The sequence below is a fragment of the Coccinella septempunctata genome, chromosome 1 (genome assembly GCF_907165205.1).
Source record: "Coccinella septempunctata chromosome 1, icCocSept1.1, whole genome shotgun sequence".
NCBI classification, from domain to species: domain Eukaryota; kingdom Metazoa; phylum Arthropoda; class Insecta; order Coleoptera; family Coccinellidae; genus Coccinella; species Coccinella septempunctata.
This window is the reverse complement of record NC_058189.1, coordinates 18,558,901-18,572,968: the sequence shown is the minus strand read 5'-3', so window position 1 is coordinate 18,572,968 and position 14,068 is coordinate 18,558,901. Positions and strand designations below refer to the sequence as shown.

The 14,068-nt window shown below is 40.7% G+C and overlaps 1 protein-coding gene across 1 annotated transcript; it reads left to right on the top strand.

Moving 5' to 3' along the window:
* Window positions 1-10,867: 10,867 nt before the first annotated feature.
* On the top strand, window positions 10,868-12,272 carry LOC123322845. The gene is made up of 2 exons (XM_044910893.1): window positions 10,868-11,432; window positions 12,214-12,272. Exons 1-2 carry the CDS (start codon window positions 10,868-10,870, stop codon window positions 12,270-12,272), a joined length of 624 nt encoding a protein of 207 aa, XP_044766828.1.
* Window positions 12,273-14,068: the final 1,796 nt, after the last annotated feature.

The window sequence follows — 14,068 nt, the reverse complement described above, 5'->3', positions numbered from 1 at the left end:
TAGCTTGGTTAGTGGGCACTTTCACCTCCGCTTTCACTTTTACGGCATTGTGACACTTCGACTTTCTCGACCGCTTTCTCTTTTATAGCACTAGGAGCACTGTAGCACGTCTTCTCTTGTCAAGCGAATGACTCGGAATGGTTTGTGGTTCTATATTTGTTGTCGGAATTTTAATTCGTTAAAATTTTCAAAGTTGGTGTTCATCCTAAGTGTCCAGAGGATTTTTTTCTCGTTGGTACTGCAGAAAACATCAGGTGAGCTTATTTTTCGTATCTTTCTTTCTGATTTTTCTCATAGCGTAGAGAATTTTTGATGAGTCGTTTTGTTTTTATGCATGAGATACATTTTTCTTTTTTGTCTTGAAAAATTATATTTCCAATTTCTTTGAGTAGCAAAGTAATTATTAATTAGATTTTAAAATGTCTGACCATCCGGACTGCGATTCCGTAATGGAAGAAGACGCGCCAGAAATCGCTGATGTCGTGTCCGAACACGATATTTTGAGAGAGGAGAACGCAAATTTGAAAGCGAGGGTTAATGAGCTAGATAGATGCGTATCTAGCTTAGTTGCTGAGATTAAAAATCTCAGGGAGAGGCTCGAGTTGCAGGAGGGAAATAAGGAAAGTCCTTATCCCAAAGCACTCAAAAAGAACATTATTTTGAAAAATGTCCAAGAAATGACCTTACCGGTTCAAAAACAGAAGATGGAGGTGGTCAAAACCTCTCAAAACAAAATTTCCCCACCCGCCAAAAGAGTGAGAAAGGATAGCTCCTCGTCCAATGAAGACTCAAACAAAAAAAGAGTCTTGGAAACCCCAGCCCAAGAGAAAACCACTCCAGTGGAGAGAAAAGAAAAAATCCCCCCAGTTACCCTGAGAGGTACGTCCGAATGGACGTCAATTTCAAACGCCTTGATGCGGAACGGTATTAAATACCGCGACGACAGTAAAGGACGGTATAAGAATCGTCCCACAAACCACCGATGATCATCGAAGGATGATTGAATTCCTCCACAAAATCAACAGAGAGTTTTACACTCTCCAACGAGAGGAGGAAAAGAAAGTATACGCGGTAGTGAGATACCTACCGCTGGATGCAGATATCCCGACGATCCTTGACGACCTCAAGGATCAAGGGATCGTCGATGCTGAGGTCATAAGGATGACCTCAAATATAACAAAAAAGCCGATGCCCTTATTGTTGGTTAAAACCCAGAATAAGGGTATCTTCGAGGTGAGAAGGCTCTACAACATGAACTGTGTTGTTGAACCTAAGAGAAGGACGACCGGGCCTGGACAATGTTATCGCTGTCAGCGATATGGACATGCCCAAAGTAAGTGCACTTTTCCATGGAGGTGCGTGAAATGCTCTGGTAATCACAGCTCCAAGGAGTGTACGCTTACCAGGGAGAACGAGGAGCGAAATGCTTCTTGTGTTCTCTGTGGAGAGCAAGAACATCCAGCCAGCTACAAGGGATGTAGCGAATGAAAATTGGTCACAAAAAAGGCCAAGAGATCGCCAAGATCAAACCAAACCAGCTCGAGGCCAACACAAAATACTCCGAAGCCAGCCCAAAACTCTTCGGAAGTGAAGAAACCCCAGGAAACTGCAACCAAAGCAGTCAAAGAGACGAAGAAACCAGAGAAAAAGACGGAAAAGGCAAAAACTGTCAAAAAAGCCGAAACCAGAAACGAAATTTCTGGAATCACTGAGGAACTGGATAAGTTCACGAAAAACCTCCTCAGCACGATGATGCAGAATCTGGAGAAAGAAATTGAGAAGAAGATGCAGCAAATTATTAAGAATATTTAATGGCTGATACGACGATAAAGAACAATCTCATAATCGTCTCTTGGAACGTCGAAGGATTGAGAGCCCGCAGACCAGAATTCGAAGAACTGATTGAAGAGAAGAGACCGGATGACATAGCTCTCCAAGAAACAAGACTTAACCCCAACGTTCGGATAGCATTTCCCAATTACGATATCTACAGAAATGATAGACCTAACAGCACAGTTGGCGTTGATATACTGCCTAGAAGGAATATGGATCACCATTTCGACCAAATATTCAATGGTCAAGAAGTAGAAGCAATATCGATTATTGTGAATACCAATCGAGGACAAGTGAAGATTATTTCGACTTATAAATCACCGGATAAGGACATGCTGGAAGAGGATCTGAAAATGCAAATCGCAGGAATGGAACGCAGGGTGGAAAATACCAACGGGAGAAGACTGAAGATTTATGCTGAAAAACTTAATGCAGTTGTGATAGGACCTGATATACCGACCTACATACCAAGAGTAAATGGACTACCCGATGTACTGGACATTGTCGTAATGAAAGACATCACTGAAGAAATCAGCATTGATACAATAGAAGACGGAACTTCAGACCACAATCCCATAGAATTCATAGTGGGACATGGCCCAAGAAACGAAGAAGAGACACAAACCAAGGATCGCACAGAGTGGGAGAAATATAAGAATCTACTTCAGGAGAAAATCACGGAAATTCCCCAAATAAACACCCGGGATGCAGACCAAACAGGCCACAGGATTAGTTCTGATGGATATCGAGAGAGCTTTTGATAGAGTATGGCACGAAGGCCTAATCTACAAGATGAAAAAAGCAGGATATTCGATCAAGCTATGCAAGATTATAAGGAACTATCTGAGGAATAGAAACTTTTATGTGAAGATAGATGGAGCAACCTCTCAAACCAGACAATTGGAAGCGGGAGTGCCTCAAGGATCGGTACTTGGACCTCTGCTTTACGTAATATACGTTTATGATATCCCGAAGAATGCTAGGAATATGCTCACCTTGTATGCAGATGACACAGGAATAGCGTTCAGACATCGACGCCCAGAGATCATACACCGGAGACTGCAGGAAGCCATAGATGAATTACTCAAATGGTGCATCAAATGGAAAATCCAAATCAATGGAAGAAAGACTCAAGCAATATTACTGCAAAAGAGAAGATTGAGGATGGAAGAAAACCTTGAAGTTGATGGAGAAGAGGTTGAATGGAATAATGAAGCAACATACCTAGGAGTGACGCTTGACAGAGGACTTACATGGAAAAACCACATCAAATGTGGTGCTGATAAAACAAAAGCCGCAATGAGTAAACTTTATCCACTCATAGGCAGAAGAAGTCATATGAATAAGAACATCAAGTTGACGATGATTAAAACTATTGCGCGACCACAACTCACATATGGATCGGCGGCATGGGGCTTCGCAGCCAAGACCCACATCAAGAGAATACAGGCCACTGAGAATAAACTCCTTAGAATGGCGATGGACGTACCCTGGTTTGTTAGGAACAAACAAATCTACAAGGACTTGGAATGGGAACCAGTTACAGAATTTATGAAGAGAAAGGCGGAAAGGATATTCGACAAAGCCAAACAACATCCAAATGAGGAACTACGAAGATTAGTCGACTACGATCCAACGGAAGAAGCTAGAAGGTCAAGAACCTACCACCGAAGACCGAGAGATCAGTTAAGGATTTAAATGTAACCAAAGAAGAGCTTAACCTATAAAAGCTATAGGCAGCATACAACTATCAACACGACTATGATCGTGTGAGAGTCCAGAAACCATAATAGTAAACTGGTTAATAGGCAAAATGCCCGGAACCTATGAAGAAGCAGTTGAGGGTTTTTAGTGGGTCTCGAGCTCAGAGAGTGAGAATCCCCACACTGTTCCCCCTCAGCAGAGGGTGTGTTCGTCTGTTTGCAGATTTTCCCCCGGCTACACCAAAAAAAAAAAAAAAGCTCGTAATCATTCCGAGTCATTCTTCGCTTGACAAGAGAAGACGTGCTACAGTGTTCCTAGTGCTATAAAAGAGAAAGCGGACGAGAAAGTCGAAGTGTCACAGTGCCATAAAAGTGAAAGCGGAGGTGAAAGTGTACACTGGCGAAGCTGCGGAATTTATGATTCCGTCTACGTAACTTCCGAAGTTTTTTGTTAGTTCTATAAGTGTATGTGTTATAGAGCGTAAATTCGTTCAAATTCAGCGTATTCAGTGTCGAGTCCAGATCTCAAGATCGCTGGTTCCACGGATATCACTGGTGAGTCGATTTATTTTTCTGATAGTATAGAAAATATTTAATTTAGCCACATAGCTTAATAGTAACATAGTAGTAAGGATTTCCAAAGTTCATTATTATTCCGAAATACCTCATATAGTTCAATACGAACAAAAAGCCATGTCGGAGGTCTCAGACAATGAGAGCTCCTACATGGAAGCTACGGACACCGAAGAATTCAGCGATGGAGATGCAGAGGAGCTTGTAAGGCTCAAAGAAGAGAATGGGCAGTTGAAGGCTCAAATAAATAAACTGACTGAAACCGTGTCTCAGTTGGTCGGGGAGATACGCCTCTTGAGAGAGGAAGTTAACAAGAATAAAGCGTCTCAATCCCCTAGTTTTGCTGAAATTGCAAAACAGATTAAGGCACAGAAATCCCCCACATTTGCAGAAATTGCAAAGCCGGTAGCGGTCCCCAAAAATTCCTCCAAACAGGAAGTAGCTCCAGAACCGGAAAAGAAGAAAAATTTTGCAACTCAAGTTGCTAAAACCCAGAACGCGCCGCCCACAAAATGCGCGCGTAAAGAAAGTTCATCTTCAGACGAAGAGACCGCAAAAAAAGCAACGGAGTTACCTAAAAAAGATAAAATTCCACCCATCACGACGATGGGTACAGCCGATTGGGTAGAGATTTCAAAAGCTCTCTACTTGAAGAAATTCAGCTACAACAGAGCAACCGTCGTAAAAGACGGGATCAGGATCGTAGCCTCGACTGTGGACGACTACAGGAACATAACAAAATATTTTGACCAGATTGGTAAGGAGTACTTCACGTACCAGATGGAGGAAGAGAAAAAGATGTACGCTGTTATAAGACATCTCCCAATAGATGCTGACCTAGATATAATAAAAAATGATCTAAAGGTCTGTGGCGGCGTAGTTGTACCCATGGTAGAGGAATACTTCATCTCACCATGATGGTACCAAGGGTAGCCAAACGATGGCATCACTGCGCACGACGGTTGCGATCACAGGGTAGATTATACGTCTATTGCGGTGCAGCATACGCCAAACGATGGCGCCACCGGCGACGCAACACTCTATACCCTCGACGTAACCGGCGTTTATAGCAGGCACAAACTACGCTGCTTCGGCGATTGTCGTAGGTAGCTGCTAGGGTTCATTAACCTACCTGATGAGTCCGACCCTAGCAGTGGGACGAAACAATCACCCCAAGAGCACGCCATTCTTCAAATGGCGTGAACTCACCCCAGCACATACCGCCAAAGGTCCAAGGAATCCATGACGCCGAGGTGTCCAGAATGACATCTAATAAAACCAAAAAGTTTATACACTTATTCCTGGTAAAAACTCAGAGAAAGGAGATTTTCGAAATAAGACGCCTCTACAATCTCTGCATTGTAGTGGAATCAAAAAGAAGGGCAGAAAATCCAAGCCAATGCTTCAGATGTCAGAGGTACGGACATGCCCAAAACAAGTGCTCTTTTCCATACAGATGCGTCAAATGTTTGGGCAATCATTGCACAAAAGATTGCGAACTTACCAGAAAAGGTGAGGAGAGAAATGCCACATGCGTTCTGTGCGGTGAAGAAGGCCATCCAGCAAGCTACAAAGGATGTAGCGAATTCCAATTAGTTACAAGGAAGAGGAAAACAGGCCAGAAATCGGCTCAGCAGAGCACGATTCCTCAAAAAGTCCAGGAGAAAAAGAAGCCCACCCCCTCCAAAGTAGACGACAAGAAAAAAGAAGTACCCTAACCAGTACAGAAGAAGGAGCAACCGAAAATGCCCCAAGCTAAACCTACGATCAACAAAACAAAAGAAAACAGAAAAGTCTCTGAATCCGCCGACGATTTAGACACTTTTACTGAAAAAATTTTTAACAAAATCATGTTGAAAATTGAAAGAGAGATGGAGAAAAAACTCCAAGGAATGTTCAGTAAACTGAAATAATGGAACATACAACTAGGAAAAATTCCCTTAAAATAGTCTCCTGGAACATAAACGGGGTCAGAACTCGAAAACCCGAGATAGAAGAAATAATATCAGAGAGAAAACCTGATATTATAGCCTTACAGGAAACAAGAATACAACCAAATACGCGATTGAACATCATGAATTATGAGATATATAGATGTGACAGAATCGCAAACACTGGATAGAAACAGTGATGATTGTTGCTGAAATAAATCGACAAAGAGTCGAAGTCACATCGGCATATAAAAGACCCCCAAATAACTTATTGGAAGAAGAAATCAACAACTTATTAGATGGAACAAGCCCGAAAATCTGCATCGGAGATTTTAATTGCAAATCTCCAGAATGGAACAGCAGGATGGAAAACAGAAATGGCAGAAAACTGAAAGATCTCGCTGAAAAACATGAAGCTATCGTTATTGGACCTGAAGAACCAACGTACCTAGCATTCGGAAATGGATTACCAGATATAATTGATATCGCAATTATGAAAAATATCACTAGAGAATTCTCGATAGAGACCTTGTGGGACGGAACCTCTAACCACAACCCCATCGAATTAACAATAGGAGAAGGGCCAAGAAGAGAACTAATGCAAACAAGAGAATACACCGATTGGACTAAATATAGCCATCTGATTCAATCGGAGGTAACAGAAATACCAACAATCAACACACCGGAAGACCTAGAAAGAGCAGTTGATAAACTAGAAAAGAATATACTAGATGCCTACAAAAAGAGCACAAAGAAAATAACGAGACCAGCACCGATACATCCACACGGTGATACACCCAGAGAAATCAAAGATCTCGGGGAAAATCGGAGACTAAGAAAAACATACAAGCTCAACAAAACAGATATAAATAAGAGAAATCTAAACCGACACAGCAAAGTTCTAAAAAATGCCCTGAAGGACATGAGAACAAATAGATGGAACAAAAGAGTTCAAGAACTAAATACTATCGATCATTCTGCATGGAAAATGCAAAAATGTCTGAGAAGAGAAAAGACTAAATACCACCTCTCCACGGAGAAAGAGGAATGGCATATACGAATATCGATAAAGCAGAAGCACTGGCGGAGTCGATAGAAAGAGAATCGAGAATAAATTACAGACCTGATGACGATAATGACGATCTGGAAGATCTAGTAGAGAACAACGAAGAAGAAATGGACGAACCACCAGTAGACGACAAAATAGAAAAACCAACTTCTCCATTTGAAATAAAAGAGATAATCAGAAGCTTGAAAAATAGAAAAGCTCCCGGAAGTGATAAAATAACGAATGCTATGTTGAAGAAATTACCTAGAAAAGGTATAGCTGCTCTCACAAATATTGCAAACGGTATAATGAGGACTCAACACTATCCGGAAAAGTGGAAAACTGCAGAAGTCATAGTGTTCAACAAACCAGGCAAAGATAAAAAATTCCCCCAAAACTACAGGCCGATAAGTTTATTGTCCGCCCTAGGAAAAGTAGTAGAAAGGGTAATCGCTAGGAGGCTTACAGAAGAAACTGAAAATTTGAATCTCATTCCAGCAGAGCAATTCGGATTCAGAAGAGACCACTCAACTGAACAGCAATTACTGAGACTCACAGAATACATAACAGAAGGATTCCAAAATAAACAAGCAACCGGTCTTGTACCACTAGATGTCGCCAGAGCATTCGACAGAGTATGGCATGAAGGATTGATTTACAAAATGAGATATGTTGGATATTCAATGAAACTGTGCAAGTTGATTAGGAATTATTTGAGGAACAGAAGATTCTACGTGAAAGTGGAAGGAGGAAACTCCACAACCAGATATATGGAAGCAGGGGTGCCTCAAGGGTCAGTACTTGGGCCGTTACTGTATAACATATATATTCACGATATACCAAAATCTCCAAGGACTATGCTGACACTATATGCCGACGACACAGGAATCGCAATGCGACATCGCAAGCGAGAAATCATAGAAGGAATATTACAAGAAGCTATAGATGAAATAAATGACTGGTGTATTAAATGGAAAATAAAGCTCAACGGACAAAAGAGCCAAGCGATATTACTGCAGAAGAGGAGACTAAGAACTACAGCAAATCTAGAGGTAGATGGAGAAGAAATCGAATGGAAAAACGAAGCGAATTATTTAGGAATCACCCTAGACAAAGGTCTAACATGGAGAAGCCATATCAAACAAGCCGTTGACAAAACCAAGGCAGCGATGAATATGCTCTACCCGCTGATAGGTAGAAAGAGCCACATGTCAAATGAGACAAAATTGAAAATAATCAAAGCCGTTGCTAGACCGCAACTGACTTATGGATCAGGTGCTTGGGGATTCGCGGCAAAGAGCCATATACAAAGAATTCAGGCAACAGAAAACAAGCTACTACGATGTGCCATAGATGCGCCTTGGTTTGTCAGGAACAAACAGATATATCGAGATTTGAAGTGGGAAACCATCACCGAATTTATGAAGAGGAAAGCTGAAAAGTTATTCGAAACAGCGAAGGAACATCCAAACGAAGAACTCAGGAGACTAGTGGACTACGATCCGGAGGAAGACAGAAGAAAAATGAGAATTTACAAAAGGAGACCGCGAGATTGAGGAGAGATTAAAATGAGTTCGAAAACTTATTAAAACTATACTAAGAAGAGATATCCGAAATGGACGAACATGAAAACCCTAGCACGACAATGTGCAAGAAGAAATTAACCGATTAAGGGATAAATGGTTTATAGGCAAATGCCCGGAACCAATAAAAAGCAGGTTAGGTTTAGTGGGTCGCGAACTCAGGAGAGTGAGTAACCCCACAGTGTTCCCTAGAAATGGGTTCCTCTGGGCGAGAGATAGAGCCCCGTGTTTTCACGGTCGCAGATTCCCCCTGCTATAAAAAAAAAAAAAAAAATGCTCGTAATCCTTATGACTATCCGCTACCGAAAGGGAAGCTGTTCGTGAAATCACCCTTTGCAAGTCCAATACTATTGGTGAGAAAAAAGAATACATCCTTCAGAATGTGCGTCGACTATCGTGAACTTAACCGAATTACTATTAAAGATCGATTTCCCATGCCATTAATTGAGGATCAGTTGGATAGGTTAGGAAAAGGATGTTATTTCACATCTTTGGATATGGCTTCCGGTTTCCACCAAATACCGATACATGAAGAATCCATTCCGAAGACTGCTTTTGTGACACCTGATGGTCATTTCGAATACCTTCGTATGCCCTTCGGTCTAACCAATGCACCGGCTGTATTCCAGAAGGCTGTCAATCGAGCCCTTGGAAATTTGAAAGATACTATTGCATTAGTTTATGTGGACGATATTCTCATTCCTAGTGCCACCCCGGAAGAAGGTCTTACCAACTTAAGACGAGTCCTGGAAGCACTTAGTTCTGCTGGTTTCTCTCTGAACATAAAAAAATGCCACTTCCTGCAACCAAGCTTAGAATACCTTGGGAGAGAAATATCAGGTGAAGGTGTAAGACCAGGGAAAGCCAAGGTCGAAGCGCTAATGAAGTCGCCAATTCCAACAAATGTCAAGCAAGTTCGTCAATTTATGGGTCTAGCCGGGTATTTCAGGAAATTTGTCCCAGAATTCGCTAGTAAAACGGCATGTATAACTCGCCTGACGAAACAAGGAATTCCCTTCCGATGGGGAGAAGAGCAGGAGGAAGCAAGAAAATATGTCATTGATCATCTGACATCAAGGCCTCGTTGTTTATGATCCAGAAGCACCCACAGAGCTGCACACAGATGCTAGCAGTATTGGATATGGTGCCATACTTATACAAAAACATGAAAACCAGCCAAAGGTTGTAGCTTATTTCAGTAAAAGGACAACAGACAGTGAATCGAAGTATCACTCATACGAGTTAGAAACTCTGGCAATAGTGCAGGCACTTAAACACTTTCGAACTTATTTGCTTGGGATCAAATTCACCATAGTCACAGATTGCAATTCCGTTAAGGCAACAGCTACTAAAAAGGATCTTATTCCTCGAATAGCCCGTTGGTGGGTTTACCTTCAAGATTTCGATTTTGAGATAAAGTACCGTAAAGGAAGTAACCTTCCACATGTTGATTATCTGAGTAGAAATCCTGTAAACACAATACGTCGAGTTTCGCATAATAACTGGGCTTACATTGAACAGAAGGGAAACGAGGAAGTTCAAAACTTGTTGGAACAGCTAAGGAATGGAGATCTCGACTCTAACCAATACACTGAAAAGGATGGAATGTTGTACCACAAGCACCACAACCCAGATGGAACATTGAATCTGCAGTGGTTTGTTCCTAGACAAAGTCGCTTAGGGTTACTCCGTATCTTCCATGACGAGCAGTGTCATATCGGCGATGACAAAACTTACCAGTCGATAGCTGAAAATTTTTGGTTTCCACGAATGAGACACTTCATCAAATGTTATGTTAGGCATTGTGTAATATGCGCAGTAAAAAAGACAAGAACAGGACCACTACAAGGTTTTGTACATCCAGTAGAGATTCCCAAAGAACCATTTCACACCTTACATTTGGATTGTTTGGGACCATTACCTGTGTCTACTGACGGTTACAAGCACATTTTGGTTATCGTTGATACTTTTACGAAATATTGCATTTTGATGCCAATAAAAAGTGTGACCACCGCAGAAACTCGTGAAAAATTAGAAACTGTGTTATCATTATTTGGAACCCCTAAACGAGTTATAATGGATGCCGCTACGTAGTTCAAGAATACAACTTTTCCAAAGTATCTGGAGAATTGGAATATCGAGCATCATTATGTTACGCCAGACATACACAGAGGAAATGGACAGGTGGAACGCTATATGAGAACCATTAGGAATTTATTGAGAATTGAAACTCGAGTAAAGGCAGAATGGCCGAGTGGTTTATGGAAAATCCAGCTTGTTCTTAACACAACTGTGCAGAAATCAACTAATTTGACTCCACTGCAATTACTCCTGGGAATCCGAAGTTCGACACCATTGATACAGGCGTTATTGAAAAATGTGTCAAAGGATCTGTCTTCAATAAGAAACCGAGATTTGGATAGACAGCGAGTAGCAGAAAAATTGTCCTCGACACGTGATCTGAACGATGTTAATAAGAGAAGAAGAGATAACGTTCAGTACTCGCCTGGTGACTTTGTGCTGATGCACCGTGATTCTCAGATGCACATTAGTAAAAGCGATTATGAGTTTCTGGGTCCATACGAGGAGGTGAACTGCCTGGATAATGGACGCTATGAAATTAAGAAGGTTGGCACGAACATCGTGACGAAAGCAGCCAAGGAGCAGCTCAGACGGTGGCCTATACAATGGGCTTTGAATGTTGACATGAATGAAGTATTGGATTTTCTGGAGTCAGAAAGTGACTCAGTTGAAAGAGAAGGTTAGTGTAGAAACATTAATGCTGTTATTGCATTGTCAGTCTCTGTCCCGTTAGTGCTAGAGCTGAGTAATGGCCGAGGTCATTACAGCTACAATTAGTACAATTTTGATTTTTGTCAGTCTCTGTCCCGTTAGTGGTAGAGCTGAGTGATGGCTGAGGTCATTACAGGTATAATTTTTATTTTTGTCAGTCTCTACCCTTGGTGGTAGAGCTGAGTGATGGCTGAGGTCATTACAGGTATAATTTTGATTTTTGTCAGTCTCTGTACACTTGGTGGTAGAGCTGAGTGATGGCTGAGGTCATTACAGGTATAATTTTGATTTTTGTCAGTCTCTGTACCCTTGGTGGTAGAGCTGAGTGATGGCTGAGGTGATTACAGGTACAATTTTGATTTTTGTCAGACTCTGTCCCGTTAGAGGTAGAGCTGGGTGATGGCCGAGGTCATTACAGGTATAATTTTGATTTTTGTCAGTCTCGGTGCCCATAGTGGCAGAGCTGAGAGATGACTGAGGTCTTTACAGGTGTAATTTCGATATTTGTTTGTCTCTGTAACGTGAGTGATAGAGCAGGGTAATGGCTGAGGTCATTACAGATATAATTTTGATTATATGAGACTCTGACCAGCAAGTGGTACAGATGATCGATGGCTGAGGTCATTACTAGTATAATTTGATAAGAACAGAGTGATGATCGAGACTATCACTGAATTGTATGTCTCTGGGTCTCAGTCTCGTGAGTGGTTGAGCCAGGTGAAAGAAAAAATAATATTTCTTTTTCACAGATAGGTCTTCTGGAGAAAAATGCGTCGAGAGCGTCGCAGTTGTCGGGAAGGCCGTGTAAGAAATCGAATACACGAATATGGTGAGCCGCTGCCGGTCAAAGGGGATAAGCGCTGAGTAAACATAAACGACAGCCGAGATTTGAAGCTGTGGTACTCAGGCAATTCGATTTGAAGATCCCTTCGTGCTCGGATGTACAAGCCGCTCGATATTTCTTGTGTATACGAAAATAAATAATTAAGTTTGGAATTCTTGAGTTTCATTTCTAACAATATCATATTCTCCACAGATTACTGTATTCTGACATATTGGATTTGTGAACGCCAACAGTGTCAATGTCAATATGTTTTAATGCAAATTCTTGTTTACAATCGAGATCTTATACGAGAGTAAATTAAAAATACCCATTTATTGAACTCGACAGTTATCAGGAAATCAATTTTCTTGTAAGAAATGTTTGATTCAAAGAACCACGTAATTATAACATTAATCGTTTATACTTAAACCAATCCAACCAAACCCTTCAAAAATTGTGTTAATGGAAATGAAAGTCAAACTGTGTAGTCAGGTATTAAGCCACTCCGTGGGGTCAATGATGAAGCTCATTTCTCAATAGGGTAAGTATTTTTTTCAAACATAATAATACAAAAATTTACTATTTTCCTTTTTAGAAATAAAGCATCCGCTTCAGCTTCCCAGAGAGGCTATTGACACTGCTGACTTTATACTAATCTTGGATGAGTTATTTGATTCGTTGAATGTATCCAGAGCTTGGACATCCACTGCGAAACTCTTGAAGAGGACGGTTAGTATTCAAACAGAACACAATGTTTGTTGGGAGCAGGCGATACAAATTTTCAACAGTATTTCATTTTATTGCCCTCGAAAGAAAAGATCCATTGTGGTGGTGCCAACTTTGAAGAATATAGTGACAACATTGAAAGCATTCCTTTACCTTAGGCAAAAACTGTTCAATGATTATCACTTAAAATATATTCTCACTGAGGCTTTCAATCAAGATTGTTTAGAAAACTTTATTGGGTACATTAGAGCACATGGAGTGAGGAATACTAACCCAAATGTTGAACACTTTATTTCATCATTCAAAACTTTAGTTATTAATAATTTCATGTCAGTGCATTACTGATGATCTAACTGTGAGGAAGATAAAACAGGGAGTCGTTGTTTAGAGACTTTGAAATCTTTCCTGCAGGAAAATATAAAATCTACATAGGTCTTTGGGCAACTAATTTTTTTTCCAAATTATTCATGCATTCTAAGCTTTGGCATGCTGTTTTTGATTTCTATTGCCGACTCCCAACAAACATTGTGTCCTTTTTGGATAATGTTGAAGATTTCTGAACATATAATAATTTCAACCTCATTTCCTATGAACAATATTATTACTGTTTATTATAATTATTGTCTTACGAAGATATGTGACCCTATTGACATTTTACCTCTGCTCATATATTCATTGCCATAATTATAGCTTATGTATTTCCATATTTTTTTTCCTGTGCTGGAAATATCAATATATGTATATTTTTCATGAGATGTTTTATTTCTCCTTTAAATTCGCCCTAATAATCCATATTATTCTATCGACGTCTAAAACACCAGTGAATGGGCTAATTTAAATTTCGCGCCTTGCAATTGCAGTTTTCTGTTATACCGACATTACTCCCGGTTAGTTGGGTGGCAACCGCATGGGGGCGCCGAGGGCGGGATAAACTGTATTTTTCACCGTAGAACGTGAGTGTCAGATCTATTCTACTCTGTAATCTGTGATAGACTTCTTATTCTAGAATGACGCTGTGTGGTACTGATACGGCCCCTATATTCGTGGACAGTACG

What these genes read in the sequence shown, in the direction of transcription:
- LOC123322845 (XM_044910893.1), top strand. Translation starts at nt 10,868, where the DNA reads ATGAGAACCATTAGGAATTTATTGAGAATTGAAACTCGAGTAAAGGCA. An exon ending in TGACTCAGTTGAAAGAGAAG is followed by an intron (nt 11,433 to 12,213) that starts GTTAGTGTAGAA and finishes TCTTTTTCACAG; the next exon opens with ATAGGTCTTCTGGAGAAAAA.